This window comes from Episyrphus balteatus, chromosome 1 (genome assembly GCF_945859705.1).
Source record: "Episyrphus balteatus chromosome 1, idEpiBalt1.1, whole genome shotgun sequence".
Taxonomy (NCBI): domain Eukaryota; kingdom Metazoa; phylum Arthropoda; class Insecta; order Diptera; family Syrphidae; genus Episyrphus; species Episyrphus balteatus.
Window position 1 is genome coordinate 115,984,295 of NC_079134.1, and position 26,804 is coordinate 116,011,098.

Genomic DNA, 26,804 nt, shown 5'->3' on the forward strand with positions numbered 1-26,804 from the left:
AATGACTGGAAAATAAAATTTTTTTCAAATATTTGAATCTACATATATATTTGTATATGTATGTGGAAATCTGAAAAAAAAAAAATATATGAAGACAGAAAATAAAATGAAGAAAAAGAAAATGGCTACCTGTGGTAAATTAAATTATTTTTTTTACCTAGCTTTGACGCGCCTGAAATAATAAAGTAATTGATAAATTCTTAGAAAAGAAAAATAATTAAAATATTATTGCTTTTCAAACGAACACATCGATTATTACAAGTCAAACAAAACCAAATCCATATTTTTTACCTTTTTATGAATCTTTTACCTAGGTATATTTTTGTAAGTATCTTAAATGCGCTATTTTTTTATTTTTCAATCAAATTAAGCTATTTTGTATGTGTTCGAGCGTTTTTTTCTATTAAAAACAAACAAACAACAACAACAACATTTTAAATTAATAAAGGTTCGTAATGAAAAAATCGATGTATCTCTCGTAGAAATGGTTTGTCGTCCTGAAAAGGACGGTTTTTTTTGTGTTTCTTGTTTTTGCAGCACAATAGGTACCAAATTTAGGCACTCTTTTCGGTTTTCTTTGGCAACAAAACAGCTTGGATATTGGGAAGAACACCACCTTGAGCAATTGTTACACCAGAAAGCAATTTGTTCAATTCCTCGTCATTACGGATGGCCAATTGCAAATGGCGGGGGATGATTCTTGTCTTCTTGTTGTCACGAGCAGCATTTCCCGCCAATTCCAAAACTTCAGCCGCCAAATATTCCATAACAGCTGCCAAATACACTGGGGCACCAGCTCCGACGCGCTCAGCATAGTTACCCTTGCGGAGCAAACGATGGATACGACCGACAGGGAATTGAAGCCCAGCACGGTTTGAGCGGGACTTTGCCTTTCCCTTCACTTTTCCACCTTTACCACGACCAGACATATTAAAACTTTTTATTTAGATTAAACAATTTAAGAGAAAAAGACTTGTTCACTTCAGCACTGCACACTGTATTCTGACCGAATCAGATTTTTTAGATTAGATTAAGGTTTTTATATTTTTCAATTTGTTTTATATACAATTGACTTAAAACTTATAACTATATTAATCATGTCGGCTCAACAATAGGGGCCCGACGTACTTCTAATGACTCTATATAATGCTATTTTACAATATCATATTTTTGTTAACTTAATATATTTTACATGGTTTGTTTTTTAAGAATTTAATATAAAATTTACTTATAGATATTTTACCCTCTATAGTGTTGATTGTTGGTTTTTTCGTAGAACGGTGTTTCTTCGTTGTCCATTATATCCTCGAATCGGTCGTCTGTGATGGCTCGAACGTTCAGGTAGCGATGGCTGGGCTCTAGTTGTTGCTGGAGTAACTGTTGGACTTCTGAATTCGGATGGTGTACCAGGTTCCTGATGATCTTGGTTGATAGCTGCCGCATAAATTGATCAATGGGAATCAATTTTGCCTCCTCGTACAATTCTCCTCCTCGTCACTGGGTATCACTGTAGTCCTGTACAGATGCGAAGTATCTTCCTTTCGAATAGCTGGATCCTCTTCATCTTTGTTGGGGCCGGATTAGCTGCTTATACACCAAAAGTTTTGTCTTTTTGCTCAATCCGTTCCGTTTCCTGAGAAGCGGATGGACCAAGTGAAGGGAAAAGTTGGCTCTCTTCTTGAACCGGTTGGTAAAGTTAACTCCTAGGTACTTGGTTGTTGTTTGTACCTCTGTCTATGTGTTGTCAGGAAGCTTTATACTAATGTCATCACAGCGTGATGCAAAAGCTCTGCGTCCTCTCCTTGCTGTTGTTGGTGGCCTGAAGCAAATGAGCTCGGCCTTGTTGCTGTTAATCTTCAATCCCCATCTTAGGTAGTAGTCCTATAGGTTCCTGATGTGGTCCTCCACTCTCCTGGCAGCTATTTCGGGAGAAATTGATGTCGCATATGTGATGGAGTCGTCGGCAAAAAGCTTCGTCTTCGTTCCTGGGATGTTGGTGGGCTGGTCAGCGGTATAGATGTTGAAGAGGATTGGTCCCGATTTCGATCCTTGCGGCATTCCAGCGCAGATTGTTTTCCTCGTGGACTCGTTCTTGTTAACCTATACTTAAAACAATCTATGTGTTAGAAATTTTTTTATTATTTTTACCAGGTGGCAAACTACAGTAGTTGCTTGGAACAATCTTCTTTGCCTTCTGGAGAAGAGAAAAAAAATCTGTTCCAAACAATCTTTCAGTATCCTCGAAGATGTTGAATGATGATGTTGCTGGTGCTGGTAATTTCTGGCTGGTCTTCTTGGGCTGTGGTGCTGGCTTCGAAGCTGTTGGTTTCGGTGTGGGTTGGGGGGCTGTTGGTGGTGTGGCTTTCCTGGGTGCCTTGATGTTGGTTTTTGCTGCGTTGGCGTAAGATATTCCACTTACGACTGCTTTGGTGGCTGATTGCTGGGCAAATTGTTGTTTCTCCTGCTTGAGTGCTGCTTGCTTCGCTTTCTCTACTAATTTCTCTTTCCTTATTGGGCATCCGCTGTAGCTTGCCGGGTGTCCGGTTTGTTGGCAGTTGACGCAGTATACCTTGTCATCTGTGATGTTGTTGGCTGTCCTAGCGCATTTTCCTGGCAGATTGCTGTCGTTGCACTTCACGCACCTGCTGGCCACATGGCCGAACTCTTGGCAGTTCTTGCATTGTGAGATGGAGGTGCTCTTGAATTTTTCCCAATGAACCTTCTGGTTCATAAGCAAAGTTTTTTTGTAAATGGTGGGTAGGTCCGCTGTTTTTTCAACTTCAACCACGAAGCTGTTGCATTTTTTGTCTCCTCGCATCTTGCATGGGCTCACTGAGATGACCGGTATTCCTTCCTTTTGTAGTTCGTCCTTGATTTCCTTGGGATCGTGGGTGTAGTGCATGGATTTGAGCACTAAGAGCTTCTTTTTGTCTTCCTTGGCCGTGTAAGTGTTGAATTCGGTGTTTCCTTTCCTGAGCATGGTCCTGATTTTTTGGTGTTCCTCCATTGTCCGGGTTGTGATGACGGATTTAGATTGGTTGATGTTGTGGATCTTGAAGCTGATTCCGTCCTCCTTCAATGCTTTGGTGATGGCTGCTACGTTCAATCCGTAGCAGATGATGGGCGGCATCAATGCTGATTTCGTCTCTGGAGCGTCTGGTCCGTTGTTGGTTTGCTGGCTTGGTTGTTGTCTTGGCTGATGGGTAGGTTGCTGGCTGGCGTTTCCTTCGGGTTGTTTTGGTGTGGTGTTGTCCTCTATTGCTACCTTCTTGAAAGGTACTTTTTTAGGTGATGAGCTGGGCGATGTGGAAGTTTTCCTCTTCCTGTTTCGGACCACCTGGAACTCTTGTTCGCAGTCTGACTCAATTGTGACCTTTTCCTCGGCTTCGCTTTCCGTTTCCATGTCCTCTTCCTCTGAGACTGGTTCTTCTGGGGATTCCACAGTCTCGTTGATGGCGGCGTCTTCTTCTTGGCGTTCCTCGTACAATTGATCGATTTCGGTTAGCTTGGCGTGCATGGAGACCAGGAACTCCTTTCCATGGGTCTTCATGCCTGCTTTTACGTGGCTTTTAAAAGCCTCGTAAGCCTGCATCGTTCTTCCTCCTCTCGGATTTACCCAATGGGATTACAAGGTTTTATTGCTGGAAAATAAAGGGATTAAGGAAATAATAGTTTTTGTTGGTAATTAAAAAAGGATAATCCTTTTGGGGAAAAAACCCTTTTATGGTCGCAGCAGGCGCAGGTAGTCCTTTGCTTAATCCGCTGTTGTCCGTTTTTAGGGGTGGATTTTTAAATGTCCGTAAATATTCCACGCACACGTCCGTTCGCGCTGACTGAATGACACTGAATGAATGCTTTTGTCTGTTTTTCTTGGGGGTGGATTTTTAAATGTTCGATAATTATTGCACGCACACGACCGTTCGCACTGACTGAATGACACTGACTGAGGAATTTTTCAAAAACCAACCCCTTAAAGCTGAAACACAATCACGCTTCAGGGCGTCGCTTCGTTGCGTTACGTTGAGAAATCCTCAAAGCGCGCTTCTGTCACTTTGACTTTGAACAGCTGATTGCAACATAAAATCTGCTGTCAAATAAAAAAAACACAGTCACTCACAAAATTATTGGGCCAAGTCTTTATCTTGATTTAATTGTGGAAAAATGAAAAAGGATATTAATGTGTTTAAAAAATGCATAGAAATTTGTTTATTCTTTAATCCTATAGTTATAAAAACAAAACCAATCAAAATATATTGTTTTTAACAATAAAACTCAGTCTAAAACATCATTAAATTTTTTTTGTTTTTAATACGTAAATTGTTTTGATTTAAAATATCTCGATGTCGTTTTTTTGTGCAAAATCTATATAGAGAAATTAAAAAACACACATAATTTTGCAATAATTTATTTTTTTTTATTCACATTTGGCGCAATAATAATGTGGGTGACTGTAACTATGTCTGTTAAATGTCAGAAAGCGAGCAAAAGTTCAGTCTGGTTGAACTTTTGCTCGCTTTCTTACGTTTCCTTACGTTTGTCAAAAAAAGCGTACGTAAGAAAAGCGTCAAAGCTGAAACACAATCACGCTTCAGGGCGTCGCTTCGTTGCGTTACGTTGAGAAATCCTCAAAGCGCGCTTCTGTCACTTTGACTTTGAACAGCTGATTGCAACATAAAATCTGCTGTCAAATAAAAAAAACACAGTCACTCACAAAATTATTGGGCCAAGTCTTTATCTTGATTTAATTGCGGAAAAATGAAAAAGGATATTAATGTGTTTAAAAAATGCATAGAAATTTGTTTATTCTTTAATCCTATAGTTATAAAAACAAAACCAATCAAAATATATTGTTTTTAACAATAAAACTCAGTCCAAAACATCATTAAATTTTTTTTGTTTTTAATACGTAAATTGTTTTGATGTTCGATGTCGTTTTTTTGTGCAAAATCTATATAGAGAAATTAAAAAACACATAGTTTTGCAATAATTTATTGTTTTTTTATTCACATTTGGCGCAATAATAATGTGGGTGACTGTAACTATGTCTGTTAAATGTCAGAAAGCGAGCAAAAGTTCAGTCTGGTTGAACTTTTGCTCGCTTTCTTACGTTTCCTTACGTTTGTCAAAAAAAGCGTACGTAAGAAAAGCGTCATTGTGTGAGGATACACAGATTTCCTAAAGTTGAACTTTTCGCAGTTGTCAAAATCGACGGCAAAGCGTGATTGTGTTTCAGCTTTCATTGTGTGAGGATACACAGATTTCCTATAGTTGAACTTTTCGCAGTTGTCAAAATCGACGGCAAAGCGTGATTGTGTTTCAGCTTTTAAGTACTGTGATTGAACGAAAAATTGTATTCTTCCATTGTTCTCGTTGGTAGGTATTGAAATAAAAGTAAAAAAATAATAGGATTATCAACAGATTGCTGCTCGTAAAAAGGAAATTTAATTGATTCTGTGTTTTAATTGATTCTTGTGAGCTAGTACGAGTTCAGTTTTTTTTTTTTTTAATTAAATTAAAAAGAATTAGGATGCATATGTTGGGCTCTATTTTCTTCATTTTAATAGCTAACGAACTGTTCGAAGTTATGACTTACCGAAAAATGGTGTTTTCATACCAATTCTGCAGAATGTTTGCAGGCCTGCGTTAGTACAATTTTCAGCAGTCACTGAGTGTTCATAAACGTCAGAAAAAAAAATATAAAAATGACCACAGAATGAGTTTTGTTTGATAAGCAAAAAAATATTTCCTTTTTCAGTTCCAGAAAACATGTTTTTAATAGCACGGAAAATTTGTTAACCGTGTTATATAAGGGTGGCACAAAAAATATACATGTTTTTTTCTACTTAAAAAAAACGAGTGGATCACATTTGAAACAAATTATTGAATGGAAAAAAAAATATTTTTAATTAGAGTGTTGAAAAAATTTTATTTTTGCGTTTGAAAAAAAAAAACTAGTTTTGCTCCACAGAAAGTTTGTTTGCTATTGCAATATTTAATTCATATCGAATTAATTAAATCGATTTTGTTTGAAGAGTAAATTTAAAATATACTAAGTTTCTGAGCCCCCTAATGCGAAAATGCCTGCTCAATTTTACATTATATTTCATTAACCATGTCTTACAAACTTTCTCTGTAGTGAAAATTATTTTTTTTTTCATTAATACAAAAAAAAATTGAGCCACCCTTATATCCACGTTTAATTTTTTCGAATTCCACAGGAATCTGTAGAAGTTAACATTTTTTAGAGCCATCCTAATACGAAAAAAAATCAAATTAAACTTGTTGTATAAAAAAACACAATTTAGAAATTTTCTGCATCATTAAAATCTAAATTTTTCGAAAAATGAAAAAAGAAACATTTTTTGCACCACCCTAATTAGTATGTTTGATTTTCATTTTATTTTACAATATTTACATTTATTAACAATAAAAACATCGAATCAAAAGCCAAATAAACTTCTTCGCGAGATCTGCAGTCATAAAATTTTGGCTGCGCAAATGCTGCACTTGTCGTACTTCCACTACCAAGTTTATTTTCTCGAAAACTTCTCTTGTTATCAAATTTTCACGAAAATTACTTCATTTTTTTGTCACTTTTGGCTCTCTCTCGACCAAAGGCTTCCGTCCTGATCGTTTTAGGTAACCATACTTGTCATCTTTGTAAATTAAATTATCAATTACACAATCGGACCTTTCTACTCCTCCAGATTTTTCGCGGTTGGACAATCAATTTTCATGGTAAGCCTCAATTTTGCCCATTTCTGCCTGCGTCAAGGTTTTTTACGCCTTATTTAATAATAACCGAACAATTTTACTTATTAAATGTTCATAATGGGTTAAATTTATTTTCCAACTGTTTTGCTTACTTTTGGTTACATTTGATCTCGCTAAACCACACTTTTAATGTGAAAATCAGCTGTGCCTTTATAATTATTTCGCACCAGAAATTCAAAAAATAATTTTTAAAATTAAGTTTTACGAATTAAATAAGAATAAAGGGTGGCAAACAATCCAGTATGTACTTGTCATCTTATTCGTGCAAGGAGTAAAAATTAAATATCCTTTATTTCGGTGGGTGTACATATAGTTCCTACTTCGGAATCGGCTTAAAAATAAAATCAATTTTTAGATGGATATATTTATATTTATACAATAAATAAAAATACTTCTAGTAGTTCTGTCTGTTTTGCAACTTAAAAAAAAAATAATTAAACAATAATAAAATGTATAGGTAGGGTAGAAGGGGGAGGATTTGCCAGGATTTAGGAAAATTGATATAACGCAAAGTTTTTACGTTTCTTTTAATTTTTTTATATCTGATATTATTATTGACTTTATCATCTTCACTTAAATATTTTTTTCATCTTGATATATTAATTATTTATATTTTTAATAATTTATTCAAAAAAACGAAAAGTGATGTGGCAAGGCCTCCCCAGGTGGGAGGCTTTGCCACGGGGGTGGGGAGGGATTGCCAGTTACCTAAATATAAAAGTTAATACAAATAAAACCAATAATCATAAACAAAACTTCTTTTTAGCTGAAAGTACGAAGAAGGGATTGATTTTTAAGGATTCTGTCATCCTCTTTTGAGGAAGCTTGCTTCTGGCAAATGTACCCCATGGGGTACATTTGCCAGAGCAAAACCTACCCAAAAACAAATGGCAAATGCACCCCACAAGCTAATCTTTCAAAAATTCACTTATAACTTTTTTTATAAGTTAAACAATAAAAAAATCACTTCTACACAGCATAGTACACATAATTTTCAAAAGATATTTGTATAAAAAAGTAATTTAACAAGACAAATATTAAAAATTTACGACGATTATGTGCCTTCATATTTTGGTTTTCAACATCAAAAAACTAAAAAAAAAAACACAAGCGTCTAATTTATTTCGTGTCCAGCCAAAAGCTGTCAAACTTTGTGGAAAGTTTTCAATCATAAATGTGCAACAGAAAATGATTTTTCGGTATTTAATATTCTGTTGGTTTGGAAAAAAACCTGGACTGGCAAAGGCACCCCACTGGCAAATGCTCCCCCTTCTACCCTACATATCGCACTCTAGTATTACAAGACTGTTGTAACTCAAGAACAGAAAAAGCACACTAATACTTAAATACTTAAGCCTGGTACGCAGATCGAGCTCAATTTTAGCTCCATATAAATTATAATCGAAAAATCAGTTAAATTTTTTCGATAATTTTCATTGTAGCTTAAATTAAGCTCGATTCGCGTACTAGGCCGTATAGGTCTGTCGTAATATTATCCTCGGATCCCATCTCCAAAGAACTATCTCTCTTTTAACAGCTTTTATTAAAGCAGAGGCCAAATCGTCGCATCCGTTCACGAAACCTCAAGTGTACGAAGGACAATTACGTGATACGTTAAACGAGTACAGCAATTGGGATGACGGTATACGTTAGCAAACAGAACGTAATTTTTTGTAGAATCTATACAGGTCAGGATTTAAGGGTGTGGATGCCCGGGGCAACAAAAAAGTGGGGGCTCCCGCTCCCTTATAATTATTTACGAAGTAATATGAACAAGACTTTGAACTAGTTTTTTAACATTCAATTCTATTTTATCAATAAATTTTACTTAAAACATGGAATTTCTTGCAATGTAAATCCATGCAAATAAAATTGCTAAACATAATGGGGCGTTTTCATAGTCGTTTTGACGCCCCAGTTTATATTAGACTGAAGTTTTTCCAATGTTGTTTTATTACGATAAACTCCAGTTTCTTAGAATTAGCTTAGGCAGTGTCAATGAATATGGCCTCATTTGACTCATAAAATATAAATTTTATCGACTCAGGAAGAAAGTTATTGCAAAGTCTAACACACTCTTAGAAAAATCATAGTAGTAAAAAAATACAATTTTCTTCACTCCACTGTATGTTCCCTTAGAGTTTAAATAAAATAGAATCTATGCACTTGGAAAGATTTGCTATCATATGATTTATCTTATTCTTAGTTGAGACGTGAGATTGAACACAATATTCCCATTCAGACGTACCTATTCTTACAATTTTCACCAGAGACCTAAAGTAACCACAAATTCAAGGTTACTTTTTGCCACAATTTGGAGGTTCCAGGATAAAACGTTGAAGGTATTGGAAATATTATGATAGGTAGTATTTTGATTGGTAGATTCGCGTGGATTCGAGTTCCACTTGTGGAAAGATTTTTCTTTAATTTAAAATTTAATTTTAGTTTTCCATTATTTTAAATTGAGGAATTATTTTTTTTAAATCAAGGGTCTGCAATGAGGGTTCGTGCTATTGTTTTGAACTCTTATGGTGTCCTAAACATAACTATTTGTATATTTTCTTGATTTCAAATAGATATACTTACATTTTCTTTATAATACAGTAAAATAAGCAGAAAAAAGGGGTAAATCTCGGAATGAATGTTAGTAGAAATTTTTTTTGCTCAATATCTTCCTTTTGCCATTCTATAACATATCTCAAAAGTCTAGAAAAATCTCATGTCCGCTTGTCGCGGTTTCAAGGTCAAATCGCGAAATGGAGATTTTCAAAATTAGCAAAAATAGGCTATGGTATTATATACACATATGATACATGATTTCAAAGTATTTTTTAATGCTGATTCCAAAAAATCTAAAATCAAGACAATCTGACGTCTCTGGAAAAAGTTATACCTGTTTTTCATCTGTGAACTCATATTATTATAACAGTTTCAAACTTACTGCCGAAAAACCTTTAAAAGTTATGGTAGATAAACCAAATTTTGCATTAAGGTTTTAAGATACATTATCATTCAGAATCAAAACAATGCAATGCAAAAAACATTCATATCTATGACAAAATGGTATTTTTTTAGAAAAGGGGAAATTTTGGGATGTGCACTAAAAAACATCCAGGTACAATCTTGGAATTAGTGCTAATAGGCTAATTTTTTGGTTTCTATGTTTGTTTGGATATTCTATAATTTATGTCAAAAATCTAAAAAAATCTCATGTCCGCAAGTTCTAATTTTCCAGGTTAAACTAAGTTAGGTGCAGATTTAAAAAAAATAATAACAAAACTTTAGATTCTTATATGTATACCAACATATCCCATATCATTTCAAGGTATTTTTCAAAGCTCATTCCAACAAAACCCACAAACAAATCAATATGACCATCCCTGAAAAGTAATGTACCTTATTCATGTTGATCTGACACAAATATCTAAAGAGTAGGTTTTCAATTTTTTCAAATTTGCACCTTATCTTCAAACCAAGAAAATTAGGACTTGCGGACATGAGATTTTTTTAGATTTTTGAGGGTAGTTAAAGAATATCCAAACAAAGAGTAAAATGAAAAAATTAGCCTATTAGCACTTATTCCTAAGATGAACAAGAATCTTCATTAGTGCATATCCTAAAATTTGCCCCTCCATCAAAAAATACCATTATTTCGTAGGTATATATATTTTTTGTAATGAATTGTTTTGATTTTTAATAATGATGGATTCTTAAATCTTCATGCAAAATTTGGTTCATCTACCATAACTTTTAAGGGTTTTTCGGCAGTAAGTTTGCAACTGTTATAATAATATGAGTTCACAGATGAAAAACAGGTATAACTTTTTCCAGAGACGTCAGATTGTCTTGATTTTAGATTTTTTGGAATCAGCATTAAAAAATACTTTGAAATCATGTATCATATGTGTATATAATACCATAGCCTATTTTTGCTTATTTTGAAAATCTCCATTTCGCGATTTGACCTTGAAATCGCGACAAGCGGACATGAGATTTTTCTAGACTTTTGAGATATGTTATAGAATGGCAAAAGGAAGATATTGAGCAAAAAAAATTTCTACTAACATTCATTCCGAGGTTAAACCCTTATTTGACTGGATTATTACTATTTGAACCCGTTTACAATTTGTTCGAAAGCTTCAAACCAAGCGAATGACATTCCGTTCAGTTGAATACGAATTCGTTTGCTGTACGTATGACATCATGCCAAATGACGATTTGAGCCCAGTTTCATCAGATGATTCTACGTTCTGTTGGTATTCTTAGTTTTTAAGGATGATTTCTATTTCTTTTTCCGATTTTACAATTTGGAAAATTGGGATTTGTTCATTTTCTTGAACAAAATTGTCGTTAATAGCAAACAGACATTTCAAAATAAATGTTATTTGTTTCATTAAGGTTATTTTGTTCGTGTTCGATTAATAAATAAATCTCTTCCAGAATGTTGAAGTGTTCGAGTTTAACTAATTAAAATAAATAAGGAGTCCCATCAGGCGTTTTGTTTTTCATAAAGTTTCTAATTTTTTAAATAAATTTAATTTTTAAATATCACATCAATAAAATTGTTTTGTTATTGTGTACTTTGGTTTACTTTTTATGCTTTTTTTTTTACTTTGTGTTTCGATGTAGTTCTAGCCTTAATACTATTTCTATTTACGTATTACTTTTTTTTTAATTCCGAAATATTTTTTGTGAATCGTCAAATCAAGTGATCAAAACAAATAAAAAACGATGGATTTTCCTGGCGTCATGGACTCTCAAATTTCTCTATATCAAATCAACATACCTATTATAATTTTTTTTTTTGTAAATTTTAGCTTGAAGGTTTCCTGTGAATAAATTTTATATGGTCACTTTTTTAGCATCACTAGAGTTTTCTTTCAAAAAAATACCATTTTCAGATATTCCTTGTTCATTCCGCTATCACATTTGTTGTAGAAACAAAGCATTCCGTATTCGAATGCTTTAACCATTCGAAAACGAGTTACGGGGGAGGAAATGTAGTATATGTATATTAGGGTGTCCGTTATTTCCCAAAGTGATGTTTTCGGGGGAGACACCCAGATCGAAAGCTTAGGACCTAAATAAGGGGAATTTAGCGAAACAAAATTTATTGGAGGTCATTAACCCGTGCCTCTAGGGTCATACTTTCCCATACAAATTTGTATGGGAAATTTTTAACACATGCATAAAATTTTTTTTCTCTCGAGTTAAATCATCATTTTTTAAAATGTTTGATAATTCTGTTTGGAAAATAGTTACTTTAAAAGATCACATTCAAACTTTGACATCAAAGAAATTAAATTTGTAACCGTAGAAGCACCGTTAATATAACAAATGTTATTTTGTTGCAGGAACTACTATTATTTTGAACACAGCTGTAAATATATATAAATATTAGACTGGGCCAAAAAAATAAAATATTTTTTTTTTATATAAAATTAAATTTCCTACAAAAAAGATCTCATTGAAAATTTTCGTCAGACGAGCCGTATTCGAGTAATTAAGCTTTTTAAATCGAAGTATTTTTTCAATTTGACTGTTTCACTTTGGAATTTTGTGATGAGCAAATAAGTGAATAGAAAAATAAAACCACGACAGATTCTTATAGGAAATTTAATTCTCTACAAAAAAGGTCTCTTAGTAATTTTCCCTAAATTGAGTTCTGAAGAAGTTATTCACGATTTAAAAATTGATTTTTTAATTTTTTTTCTCGATTTAAATCGTGAATAACTTCTTCAGAACTCAATTTAGGGAAAATTACTAAGAGATCTTTTTTGTAGAGAATTAAATTTCCTATAAGAATCTGTCATGTATAAAAATAAAAAACACCGATGATAGACCTCTTAAAATTACTTTTAACGGCTCAAATTTTCACCAAATTTTTTTTTCATCATCCTGAACAAGATTTTCGAAGTAACTTTCAAAAAAAAAAATATTTTATTTTTTTGGCCCAGTCTAATAAATATTATTATTATTTAAACTGTTTAATATTTTAAAGACATTTTTTCATCGAACAAAATGCATTTGGATTCACTTAGCCTAAAATTCACACTGGTTCCTTTATAAGAGCTCTAATTTTTTAGATTTTTCATTTTTCACATTTTGGGGGTATTTTCATACTATTTCTCTTAGTTTTTCTTATCACAAGCGTTTTTAAAGTTTAGCTGAAAAAAATTATTTCGAATGCTATGTATTTCGATTGAGTAATAAAATAAAATACAAAAAACAAATAACAAAAAAAAATTTTATGATTTTGTATGCCGTTTTACGTTTCTTACTATAGCCGTGTTTGAGTACTTAACTCAGTAAAATCTGGCCCAATGTGCGACGTTCATCAAAATCGGAGCTAATCGGCCGTTTGTTAGCCCAATTTTTCCTTTTACTGTTTTTGTATGCTTTAAAATAACACAACATCAGAGCCCTTACTGGTTTAAAAAAAATATCTTTCACTTTTTGTAAATGTTTTACTGTATTTTTTCTTATCGACAAGATATACTATTACATATATACATTTTTTTATTGCACCGACTGATGTGGAATTTTTTTTATTTCTTGTTCTGCATCAAAAACTGTAGTTCCTAAACTGTGAATTTGTCCGATTTAAGCGCTAGATGATTCTTTTTTTTAATTGTCGATGGACTTTAGTTGTTCGATAAGAAATAAAATACAAAAGGCGCTTGTGCATCGTTGTGTTTTACTTTTACCGAATATCAGAGACAAGTCAATTTTTTGATGATTAATTGTGCACAGATATCATAAATTCTTCAATTTATTAAGGCACCATAGCTTGCTCCTTTTTAACAGAAACTTATCCTTAATTTATTTTATGCTTGGAAGCGCTCATCGCTAGTGAGCACATTATAGGCACATCCCAATGCCCATGAAATTTCATGGTTGTCAATTTTTTTGTATAACTTTGAAAAAATTAATAATAGTTAATAAATTTTTTTATATTACATACTCGTTATAATAAACTTACCTTTATTTTTTTGGAATCCGAAAGTCCATAACCTTCTCGTAATAAAATAGATATATACGTAAGGTCGAAACACATGAACGGCTGGTCATCATTCGGAATAGCACACACTTCTCGTGCTTTCTTGCGAAGGTCTTCCACTGTGATTTCACCTCCAGCAAATGGGTCAATTAATCCAGATTCAACGGCTCGTTCAAAATAATAACTGAAGGCGGCGACAGTATGTTGTTTCAGAGTAAAAGGTTTTGGCTTAATAAGAGGCATCACTTGACTTTTAACTAACTCCAAACAATCCTCAAAATCAACAACAGGGTTTTCTAGAGTTGATTTTGAATTCTCTTTGCCACTGTTTTGAGAAAATACATTAATTAATTATAAGTTATTTAATTAAATAAGACAAGAAATACGAAAAAATGTTGCATATAAACTTTCGTCTCATATTTTTGTTAAACGTTACACATGCTTTTCATCTTTAAAATATTAAAAATACAAAACTTCGTCTCGTTTGCCTATAAAAAACTTACAGGCTAGAATTTTACACTTAATTTTAATTTTTAAATCGAGTTATTTCAAGCATATTATTTTAAGGCCCTTACAGCTAGAATCCTTGGGCGGCGGGCGCCCCAGACATAGTAAAAAAAATTCTCAGTTAAGTTTTCAGGTGTATCAATGGAAAAAGTTGATCAACTCAGGGTAAATCCCATACTGTGTAACTTTGTTGTATCCTCATTTAAGACTAAATGTTTAAAAAATAATAGACGAATGGTTAGTGATTTATAAATTTATCTACAAGCCCAGCCACGTAAAAAACAAAAAATAAAAGGGTTTCTTAGAAAAAAGTATTTTTGGTTTTTGATAATTTCTCGAAAATGACAAGAGCGGCAAAGTGAAGAAAATTGCAGCTAGTTTTTAAGTTATTTTTTTCTCTGCTCGTGACTTGGGTCTCACCTGTCTTATTTTTTGATTTGATCACTAGTTTACGATATTTTAAAAATTATCTCATCCAAATTTGGCAAATTTTCCAATATCTTTCTCGATTTTGCATAGTGCAGGTGCATTTCCAATGTTAGCTGCTATTTATGCATTTTCTGTGGTGCCTATTGGTAGCTCGTAGCCCATAATTGGTTATAATGTGCAAATAATGTCAAAGCTTAATATTGCTTTACTATAATTAGTGTTTTCCATGATTTTTCATCATTTTTATCTAATTTAAGAGCTTGTTTCTATTCAAGTGACGCAAAAAAAACACTGTTTTTTGTGAGGTAATGCGAGCCATACGGTTTCTGTTTTGGGTTTTTTGTTTTTACAACATTGTTTGTTAAAAGTTCCTCTTTGAAAATGCAAAACCAAAAATCTACTTAGTTACCTCACCAAAGCGCCAATCGCTATTTTCTAAAGAAAAAATGTTGTTTCTATTCAAGTGACGCGAAGTGTATGTACCTCAATCTAAAAAAAATTCGAGTTTTTGAGTAAAAGATGAGGAAAATTAATAAAAGTTGTCAAAGCAATCATTATTGCAAAAAACCTAGATTAACAGTTTTGCCGGTGGATGCTCATTTTTGTCCAAAATTTGGATGTAAGTTTACTCAGATTGCGGCCGAAATTATTTTTTGTATAAATAAGGCTTAAATATTTGAAATTTTTGACTTTTTCTTTAAGGTATGGTATACAAATTATATATTGTATAATTACGTTTTTTTCATGCGATTTCACACCTGTTACAAAAAAATATCACACCCGTTTAATTTTTAAATTGTTATAAAAACACAGTTTTTTAATCTCTAAGTATACTAACAACTGAATACATAAATTAGGTGGTGAAGCTATTTAATACCTTGTTTAGTGAATACTACACAAACCAGGAACAAAAAATGAAATAACTGTGTCACACCCGTTACAATGGAAATACCCATATATTTTTTTTAATAAATTATCAATAGTTGACAATAAGTTTTTTGTAAGTAATTTTACACAAAAATGGAACTTTGTCACATTTTGTAGACCTCTTATGAATTTCATTAAAAGCGACGCAGAAAAGACATCTTCTAGCAGAGAAACTTATAATTTAATTCAACTTAATTAATTCTGTAACTTAAATAATTCTATTCCGACTTTTTTATATTAATAAACGAAATGAAGTTTAACTTTCATGTCTTATTCAATGTGAGTTGAGCAGTTTCACGAATATGCAACTTATCGTGGAACACAAAATTTGAATTGTGCAAAATGTTTTCTTACCTTATCTTGTATTCCACATTTGAATACGTCCAAGTTTTGTTGTGAATAATTGGATTTAAACATGCATTCTCCAAAACAGTATCACCTTTTTTGTAATTACGAGTAAACACTGCATGTCTAATAGCCATCAAACCGAGGCCCAGGTAACTGTGCGTGAAAACATACATTTGCTTATTGAGTGTTTGCACAGGATGTATGTATTTTTCATAAATTGGAACTTGTTCTGGATCAGGTACGGAAAATGTAACTTGTGTACTGCCTCCACCTAAATCCAAAGCGGCGGCTTGATTCGCCTTAGAAAGACGTCCTAGCAAGAAATTTACTGTAAACCACGAGAATATTCCTTCATCTGTACCATCCATAATTTCTACGGCATTTTCGTTAACATTGAATTCGGATTTGGCAAACAAATCTCGGACAGCGTTTAGCAGATTTTCAGCTTTCACTTGTGGCAACAATCTGAGGCCAGCGGTAGCTTTCAAAACCAATGGTGTATCAGACCATTTTTCTTTGGGAATAAAAGCTTTTGCTTCATCTAAGAGTAGTTTTATAGTGTTGGCTCCTTTAAGAGGAGAATCTGCAAAAGATGAAAGTCCTGGTTTTCGCTCCTTAAAAATTTCTTCATCTAAAATCAATTTGTGATCTAAAAAAAAAATAAATAAATACAAATCTTGTCTGTTATAAATTTTGTCACTTTTCTCACCAATGAGACTTCTGTGGAACTTATAAGCAAGAACTCTACTTCCAGTTGATCCAGCATCTATTATCACTGCATATTGTGTTTTGTCATAGCCAAATTTAGATGCAATCCTTTCAAAAATAGGACTCATTGAATCCATATAGACCCCTAAGCACAAAATTAAACTTGAAAATTTCAATTTGAGGATAAAAAAATTAAGTATTTTTACCTAATACAACTAAGATTAACAAAACCGATACTATTAGGCATAGGAATGATAGTTTTAGATTGCTGGTTCCTCCGCTCGAAGGTCCTTGTGATTTTCTTCGACTTGATGGTCTCTCAGGCACATCTGTCTGGTTAAGCTATAATTTAAAACGTATTTATTATGAATGAATTACCAGGGAGACTTAACTAACAAGTCGGTATTCAACTTCCATGACACTTATTTTCGAAAATTCTCTTTACTTATTACAATACACTTGTGTATATTCTTTTTGTTTGAGTTTCATTTTAATAACATGAAGAGTTCGTCTTGAAAACTCTTTCAATTACTTAATTGGATGTATTGCGATGCGATTACAACAAAACCAGTAAGTACTCAATAGTGAAAAATATTTCTTTATTTTGTAGTCAAACACCCAATAGATAATCTAGAATTGCCAGCCCATAGGGGAGTCTACGCAGCTGTCATTTCACCTAATTTGTACAAACCGCATTGATTTTTCCATTGGAAACAACAATAACACAACAATTTTGTTGTTGTATTTAGCAATGAAAAGAACATTTGTATACGTATTCACATGGTTTGCTTATGCTTGGGAGTGCTACTACGTTTATAAAGAGTCGAAAGTTAGCTCAACTTTAGTCCAATTTTAAACACGTATGCCGGGGTTAGTCTGTTTTCACTACAGACCAAATGAGATAATTTCGCAAATTATGTCATTTCGAATTTCAAATTGTATAGAAAACCAATTTAAATTTAAATTTGAACTGACCTAATGTGCGAAACTATCAGCCCTATTCTGCTTTCCATTGGGTGGAATAATCTCTAAATATTCAACAATTACCATTCTGCTATTCATCGGAGGGAATCCAAACTCACGTCGGTAATATCGGTAATGTTGTTCGGTATTCCACTATTCACGTGAATGAACTTGCTCCATACATTTGCAATCCGCATAAAAAATGTTGCGGATCTGTCACTTTTGATTTTTAAAATAAATTCATCATCGTTAAAATTAAGCAAAATGAAACTCCTTATAAATTTATAAGTATTTGTTAATATGTAATCGGTTGTTTTTATTTTTTCTATGCAATGAAACACAAACAAAATAATTTTTTTTTTCTTTCAATTTAGTTCGTCGCCATTTTTTTTTTTTTTTTTTTTTTTTTGAGTTGACGTTTACTTACGTGGAAGGTATGATAATTTAGTTCACCCGATGAATAGCAGAATGGCAAGGTAAAGTTATAGTGAATCGAAGCAAAATAATATTTTTTTATGCAAATGGCACAATGCCGGAATACTTTGCCATAGGGACTTCATATTTAGGTCAAATTCACGTCTGTGATTGGTAAGCTGTCAAAAAAAAATCCTTCCAATTTAGGCAATTTTATTGGAAAGTTGTCTAGAAAGTTAGGCAAGAAAAATCTCCCTAACTCAATTTACTATTTTACCTAAATTTCAATTCAGAAAATTGACTAAATATTTATTTTGAAAATCATCCCTAGAACACGACTTGAGAAAATTTTCCCGAAAGAAACGTCAAAAATGTTTTTCCCTAGTTCCCGATAGGTGAGAACTTAGAGCTAGAGTCGTTTTGTATTTGGTTGAACCATTTTTATAACGCAAATAGCAGTCCATATATAATAGGTTCATGGTATGAACGATCAAACATCAGCCATTTACCCAACACTGAACACAGAATATCGCCCCTGCTCTAGCAACAACTTCTTATCGAATTAGGGCCGTGGGAGTAAGAGATAAAAATATGAAAAAATGGTATTTTTTAATCATTTTTTGGACCTGCTTTAGGTGGCGTCGCACTCAATTTTCGTAAAAGAGTAAGATAAGAACCACCCTAATGTACATAAATACATATCAAGTTCTGCATTCGTACAATAAAAGTAAAGATAGCAATCAGACCTAACATTTCGATGATAGAAAATTTAAAAAAAGTGCATTTTTTTTAATCTGATTTGCTCCAAAACTACTTATTCGATTTCAACGATTTTTTTTATGGAAAAGCATTTGTTGTATGATTTTAATATTCAAAATAAAAATTTGAAAAAATTAAATTTTGAATTTTACAAAAAAAAATTCGAAAACGGGAAATTGAATATTTTTGAAATGTTGGTTTCACCTGAATTAATTAATTACAACAAAATGACATACCAATTTTATATAATTTTATATATTTATTTAACGGCTGCAAAGATTTTTTAAATATTTTTTTAAGTTTAAGTTTTTTGTACTCAAAAATGCAATACTTTTTGAATATCAGCTCAAAAGCTTATTAATATAATGTAATTACTAGTACAATAGATATTTGGTTTCTACTGGCATGCATTCAAGAAATATTAATAGTTGTCTCATCGTTTTTTAAACTGTGAAAATAAAATTACTCAGGGCAACAATATTTAAGAAAAACATGTGGTAAATGACATTTTATTTCATTTCAAATAGTTCTAGTCCAAATGACAAGATACAGTTAAAATACGATACAAATAAAAGTTTTACTAATCGCAACACAAAAGAGAAAGAAGATTAAGTTGATATATTTTTACTATCATTTAGATAACTTTAGTTCCAGTTTATGTGTTTATGTTTAAGTTACAAGGAAAACACAACACATCGAAAGTATGTCAATTAATGAATTCTCATTTTATTACACAACATACATTATAAGAAAAAATATACGTTTCAATCAGTCGAAAAATCTAATTATTCATTTATCAAAGGTTTCACTATTTTTTATCAACTTTTGTATCATTTAAACAAATGACTAGCAGATTCAGCACGTTGCACACTCATAACAAGATATTATTATCTAATCTACAAGATGACCAGCCGGTTTATGTTTTGAAAGCACAACCTGTACTATACATAATATGTACGAACAAATTTGAGATAACAAGAAAAATAGATTAGGGAAGAACTACTCAAGTATTTTATTTATATTTATAATTCAATCCAAGGCATTTTTAAAATTGGTCACGAGAAAAAAAAAACATGATTTGGTTTTATTTTTAAAACAATGTTTTTTTTTTATAGTATTCAAAGAAATGGGTTTTATTATTTTTTTTTTTAATTCCTCTGCAATTAGTTTTAATTTTTATATTTAAAAACAGATCATTATGTATGTATGTATATGAATATATATTGTGTAGATAGTAGAAACTTTACAAATTACCTGATAATTAAAAGCACAAGTATTAACTTTAATTCGATATTCGATTATTTTAATGTCGCAACTAAACACTCATTTAACTAAAATAAAAAATAGGCTATAAGTGGCATACATGTATGCCACTTCTTGAATCATTAAAAAATGATTTTCGTTGTCAAAAAACAAAACTCAAAAGTTATATACACTGAAAAATTGCATTTTTTTTTTGCTATGAGTTAGTATACTAAGTTTTATAAAAAACGCAATATTAAAAAAAAAATATTTTATATGTATATGTACATAAGTACATAATATACATTATCTGTACGTTATGCAATTATAATTATTTGATTTTAGTTTTAAATCGTAATTACATTTATGTAGCTATAAATTTTGTATAAATTATTATATACACGGTACACTGTAAGGTACATTGGGATTTGCAACGAAATTGATCTTTTAACTTTTCACTTGTTACGTAAATTCTAAAAAGACCAAATTTTGATTGCTCAATGTGCAGCAATTTAATACACACAAATATACACACGCAGGGTCTTTTCAGCTTTTTAAATATGTGTTTATAATAAGATAATTATGATAACAAAACATAATACATTTTGTTTTGTTTTTTGTGATTTTTTTTAGATGCAAAATATTTGATTTCAATCAAAAAATTATCACCTTTTTAAAATATTGATAAAATTCTTACTTTATTTATTTGTATTTGGTACCTTGAAGTTTGAAAGCTTCTTTCAAAAGATATGTATATATTTTTTTTAATTATCTAAAAATGTTGGTTGCTGATAAAGTATTTACATTACTACAGACTTAAATTTTTTCAAATTTCTTGCATACATACATATAGGATAGAATTGTTAGTCATCACATAAGTCAAGTGAAAACCGTATTCATATCCTCATTCAAATCGAAAATTTTTCTCAAGTGAACGTTTGGGTAAAATTTTTTCCTGAGAAATTTCTTAGTTCGCACTAATCCAAAACTTGAGCTTAAGTTTTTTTTTCACTCGTTTGTTGCATATGAACAGGCTTTGAATATTTTTGTTATTTATTTGTAAATATTGTTAAAACGCGGCAGATAAATTATCAAACCAAATTATAAAAAATATACATTTGTACATATATCTTAAGCTGAAGTTGTTATATTATAATCCTGACTGAAATTAAATCTAAGCCAAAAGACTTTCTTCAAAAATTTATAGAAAAGCTAAAATAAGATCCGATCTAACGGGATATGGCTTCCTATTCTTTCTCCCAATTATGTACATTAGACTGATTCAAAAAAAAATTTTTTTTGTTAAAAGTAATACCGAAAATATTGTTGGAAATGACAAAAAAAAAATACTGTAAAAGTTTCAGCCCTTAATATTAACATTAAGTACCGCCGCATCGCAAATTTCTATTACCCATATGATTTACATGGGAAAGATTGTGTGTTTGAGTTTGGAATTTTATAATTTTGTATCGTTCATCAAAAATGCTAGATTTATTCACTTTCTTGTATTTAAATCCAGACTTTTTGTTGAAAAATAAAAGTTAAAAAATTCGAAACTCAAAAACACAATCTTTCCCATGTAAATCATATGGGAAATAGAAATTTGCGATGCGGCGGTACTTAATGTTAATGTTAAGGGCTGAAACTTTTACAGTATTTTTTATCGTCATTTCCAACAATATTTTCGGTATTACTTTGAACAAAAAAAAAATTTTTTTTGAATCAGTCTATGTGCCTGGCTACACGGTGATTTTTCAATCGCCTAACCAGTCAGTTTGTTGGCAAGGGGGGTGAGGATTTTCCTCTTTTTGACGTTTGTTCCTATAAAATGTGAATTGGAACGTGATTGGGCACAACACTGTGTAGCCAGGCCCTAATGTACATAAAATTTCAAAAGACACTTCTATCAATAAAACGTCAAATTTTAAACAAGAAATCATTTCCAGTCATGATTTAAAAAATTCATTTTTGCATAAATTATGCTTTATGGAATTTGAAAACCTAATAGCAAAGTACTCTTAAATCTCTCTCTAGTCGTGTTTTCGTCAAACTTCGAAGATCAGTTAATAGAAATTTAACACAGAGCCTAACAACAAAAACTTACTGGAAGTAATTTCACCTTTTTCTTCCAGTTAGAATAAATTGAAGCTATGGACCAAGCAAGTAAGTAAAGTAAACAAAAATTAGAAACTGTCCTTTTTTGGGTTAGCGCTTGCCTAATCTAAGACAAATTCATTTCTTGGGACAATTATATATGCTGAAAATTATTTTTTTTTTTGGTTCAACACTGGGTATATTCAAGCAAAAGTAAGAAATACTTATAGGAAAGAATTAAGACAAGTTCATACTCTATAAATTCCCTAGTAAAAAAATTGACTACTTTTTTTTGTGTGTGCTCCTTATAATTATATGACACTCTGAGAGTATTGGAAGAAATCTTAATCGTTCAAAACATCTAAAATAGCAATCAAACCTGGCAGTAAATATTAAAAAATGCAAGTTAAATTTTTTTAGACAAAAAACATTACTAAGGGACCAGTAGAGATTAGATTAGATTAGATTCTTCCTTTATTCATTAGATAAATTACAATTTCTTTTTCTATTGGAAATACGGACATGACAATGCTGCCGTCTGCCGGAAATGACATTTCAGTATAATAAATAAAATTATATAAAGAGAAGATATATCAAAAAGATTTACAATAAATTTGAAATAATAAATTACATAAATAACTGTTACACAAAATATTAGATAAAAGTTTATATTAACATAGATATGAGGAGTAAATTTGTATATAATTTTAAATTTGAAGTATTAAATATTAATTTTTTAATTTTAAAATTTTAAATTTTTTAAATTTTCAATTATTTTAAATTTTTAATATTTTTTTTTTTTTTTTTTTTTTTTTTTTTTAATTAAATTATATTATGGGAGAGCGAGAAACGTTTGAGCAATTTTAATGATTTGCAACATAAAAACTAGTAATTTTAATGATTTAAAACATAAAAAGAATATCAATTTTAATGATTTGAAACATAAAGATTTGATTAAAAGCAATAATTTGCAGCCCTTAAATTGAATAGAGACTTGTTGTGAGAACTAATTTAACAAAAAACTATTACGATAAGTCATAGCATGATTGCAATATTTGTACAAGGTGAGCCAACCACGGGCGCCATTTAATATTTCGTAAAGACTATTTACGGACAGAAAACTTTCTTGGAAATGTAATCTTCGGATTTCTTGTAGAATTGGGCATACAGCAATGAATGTATAGTTATCATTGAAATGCATAATTTAAAATTTTTATTTAAGACAGTGAAGCAAGAATACCTTCATGAAGGTAATACGAAACGGAACATTTTTACTTAAAAAATGTATGGTTTTGGTTAAGACTTGTTTTGAAATTGAATCATCAGTGAAATGATAAAATTGTATTTTAAGAAAAGTTTTAGTCAGATTGAGGGTTCTTTTTTAGTCGAAATATTCTATAAATTATTTTCATCATCATGTTACTTCTTATCACCACTTCACTTTTTTAGTGATAGCTATATTGCCCCAATCAATTTTAACGAAAACAAATTTTTCGTATAAATTACATTTAGCCTTCAAAGGTCAATTAGTTAAAATATAACCTTAATTTCAAAAACCCTAATTTACCTACGGCGAAGTAATTTTCTGTCCTCTGCAGTATGCCTATGTAGCTAGCTATTAACAAATTGAGATGATTAGATTCATAAAAAACACGGTTGCATATAGCGCGTAAATATTTTTAAATCATTGATGTCAAACGACTTTCGGGAAAGTGAACCTTGATATATTTGTATTTTTGCGGTGATAAAAAGTAGCAACGTGCTGTTTCTGATAAAATGTTCTCAACTTTTATATATAGCACATACCTTCGTTCTAGCTTCGGTCATGGTTCATTATCAAAATACCGATGGTTCACGAATGCACGCATAGGAACCTATTATATAGCTACATTAGAATCTAACAGGTAGTGTTTGCAAAATATCCGCGCTAGTTTCAATAAATTCCTAGGAAACAAAAACAGTTTTTTCACTTCATAGTTAATAATTCTAAAACCAAATGATAACCATGTTTTTTTAAGGGAATTTGAGTTGTTATTTTCATTTTAATAATACAGTATTTTTTAACTTAAAACACTTAAATGAAGTGTTTATTATTGATAGAGTAGTGATTTGGCTAATTATAATATAATATTAGTAACTTACTTTTCTTTTTCTAACATCTGGGGACGTCATAATTATATAAAAGTAAATAAAGTTGATTGTATTCACAAATCGGAAAGGTTCTTATTTTTTTTATGTTTCACCGAACAACCTCTACACTGCTCACAAATACTTCCTACAAATAGTAATGTTACTCCGAAGAGAAGACTGCCGAATGAACCTGAACAGTGGACACTCTAGGACATATATCATTTATATAAAGATACGAAACCAAGTATAGATAAGAAGATTGGAAATCTATGACGTCATACGATATGAACGGATGAATGTTTTTTCACCACGGTAGTCAATAAGGCAGTGCTTAAATTGGTTTAAATATTTAGCTTACTGTTCTCACTGAAGCCTGGTACGCTGCTCGCGCTAAATTTTAGCTCCCATACAAATTATCGAAAATTTTTAGCCGAGATAAAATGGATCCCATACAAGTTATCGATAACTTGTATGGGAATTTTATCTCAGCTAAAATTTAGCGCGAGCAGCGTACCAGGCTTGACCTCTATCATCTTTTTAATTACGCAGTTCGAGATAAATTTTAGCTCACATACAAATTATCGAAAAATTTAAGTCGAGCTAAAATGCATCCTTGCTTTCTGCATGATTAAAGATTACTTTGTTCCAATAACTTTCTGCGTTAAGCCTGGTACGCTGCTCGCGCTAAATTTTAGCTCCCCTCCCATACAAATTATCGAACATTTTTAGCCGAGATAAAATGGATCCCATACAAGTTATCGATAACTTGTATGGGAATTTTATCTCAGCTAAAATTTAGCGCGAGCAGCGTACCAGGCTTTAATCATGGCATACAGAAAAGAAGGTATGATCACACGAAAAAAGTCTGTATCGAGAACTGTCAGATGAAAGAAAAAAAAAAGATGGCTTCCTAAGTTTTTGACAGCTGCCCCATTGAAATTGTTGTTGTTAACAAATTTGTCTTGGAAATTGTTGTTGATTTTGACTTTGCCAAATTAAATATCAAAAACTTATTACTCCGTTTTGTAAAATGGCGACTCTAATGATATACCTTCTCATCTTATACCATGTGGAAGTGGTAGTCTACTAAGGCCGTGTGTGAATTGCGTTAAATAGTTAAATTCGTGTTAAATTTTTGACACTTTTACGATTTGTATTGAATTCGTTGAAAGTGCGTTCCATTGAAAAACCTGGCAGATTGGTGTCCATTCCCTTCAAGCAAGAAAACGGAGTTCAGAAAAGACACTCCGACCGAGAAAAACGGGGCTGCGCTCACACACTTGCAACTTTTTGTGTATGAACACAAAAGTCGAACGAGAATCGTGGTGAAAAAGTGCAAAAAGGAAAATTGACGAAGGAAAGACAAAGGGAACAGAAAAACAAAGCGTCAACCTCATTTTATTTTTTTTCTTGCAGTGTTTGTGGCGTGTCGTGTCTCGCCTTGTTTAGTATTAAATTACTATATATAATATGGGAACATTTTAAGCCAAAAAAAGAATTCATCGATAAAATATGGGTGAGTGTGCTCGCGCAGTGATTTTTTAAGTAATAAACTAATCATTTTGTGTTTTTCTTAGGAAATCTTCTTCGGCAGCCTGACGCCACCAGCACCCACAATCATTCAACATCCACAATTTGTCGAATGACATCGAGTTCTCCTGCCGCTGGCCTTCACCGTTTTCTTGCTTGAAGGGAACCCTTCAAGCAAACAAGTCCGACCTCGGTCCGAATCCGCTTCGTCTGAGGCGGAGCTGAGTCCGACTTTGGCTCAGGAACTGGTCCGAAGGCGGCTCAAATTAGTATGGAAATTATAATCACCGCGAAGTCGATTACATATGTATTGGTGTGGTGAAAATCTCCATTCCGAGAAAACGGAGCCGAAATCGGACCCAAGCCGGAGCAGCGAAAACCTACCAGAAAGAGGAACAAAAAAGGGATGACGTTTCGCATTTGCGACCAAAAAAAGAACCAGATTTTTTTTTTTTTCATTGAAACTGTTTTATTTTTTTTTATTTTCTTTTTCTGCCGAAGAAGATTTCCTAAGAAAAACACAAAATGATTAGTTTATTACTTAAAAAATCACTGCGCGAGCACACTCACCCATATTTTATCTATGAATTCTTTTTTTGGCTTAAAATGATCCCAAATTATATATAGTAATTTAATATTAAACAAGGCGAGACACGACACGCCACAAACACTGCAAGAAAAAAGATAAAATGAAGTTGACGCTTTGTTTTTCTGTTCCCTTTGTCTTTCCTTCGTCAATTTTCCTTTTCGTACTTTTTCACCACGATTCTCGTTCGACTTTTGTGTTCATACACAAAAAAGTTGCAAGTTTGTGAGTGCAAGCCCGATTTTCGCGGTCTGAAGTCGGAGTTTCTTTGTTCAACTCAGTTTTCTTGCTTGAAGGGTTCCCTTCAAGCAAACAAGCCCGACCTCGGTCCGAATCCGACCCGCCTCAGGTGGAGTTGAGTCCGACTTCGGCTCAGAAACAGGTCCGAAGGCG

The 26,804-nt window shown here is 32.0% G+C and overlaps 2 protein-coding genes across 4 annotated transcripts; both read right to left on the reverse strand.

Moving 5' to 3' along the window:
- Positions 1 to 510: 510 nt before the first annotated feature.
- Positions 511 to 929, reverse strand: LOC129905498 (histone H2A). The gene has a single exon (XM_055980967.1). It carries the CDS (start codon positions 927 to 929, stop codon positions 555 to 557), a length of 375 nt encoding a protein of 124 aa, XP_055836942.1. The 3' UTR covers positions 511 to 554.
- Positions 930 to 13,221: 12,292 nt separating this feature from the next.
- LOC129905488 (nucleoside diphosphate phosphatase ENTPD5) lies at positions 13,222 to 24,843 on the reverse strand. Of its 3 annotated transcripts, none has more exons than XM_055980956.1 (6): positions 24,820 to 24,843; positions 16,900 to 17,035; positions 16,695 to 16,838; positions 15,992 to 16,634; positions 13,757 to 14,099; positions 13,222 to 13,691 (listed from the first exon to the last, which is right to left on the reverse strand). In XM_055980956.1, the coding sequence occupies exons 1-6, from the start codon at positions 24,826 to 24,828 to the stop codon at positions 13,602 to 13,604; spliced, it is 1,365 nt and encodes a 454-aa protein (XP_055836931.1). In that variant the 5' UTR covers positions 24,829 to 24,843; the 3' UTR covers positions 13,222 to 13,601. The 3 variants fall into 3 exon arrangements, with proteins under 3 accessions (XP_055836931.1, XP_055836929.1, XP_055836930.1); XM_055980954.1 differs by lacking the exon at positions 24,820 to 24,843 and adding an exon at positions 24,308 to 24,505; XM_055980955.1 differs by lacking the exon at positions 24,820 to 24,843 and adding an exon at positions 17,090 to 17,299.
- Between the last annotated feature and the right edge of the window lie 1,961 nt (positions 24,844 to 26,804).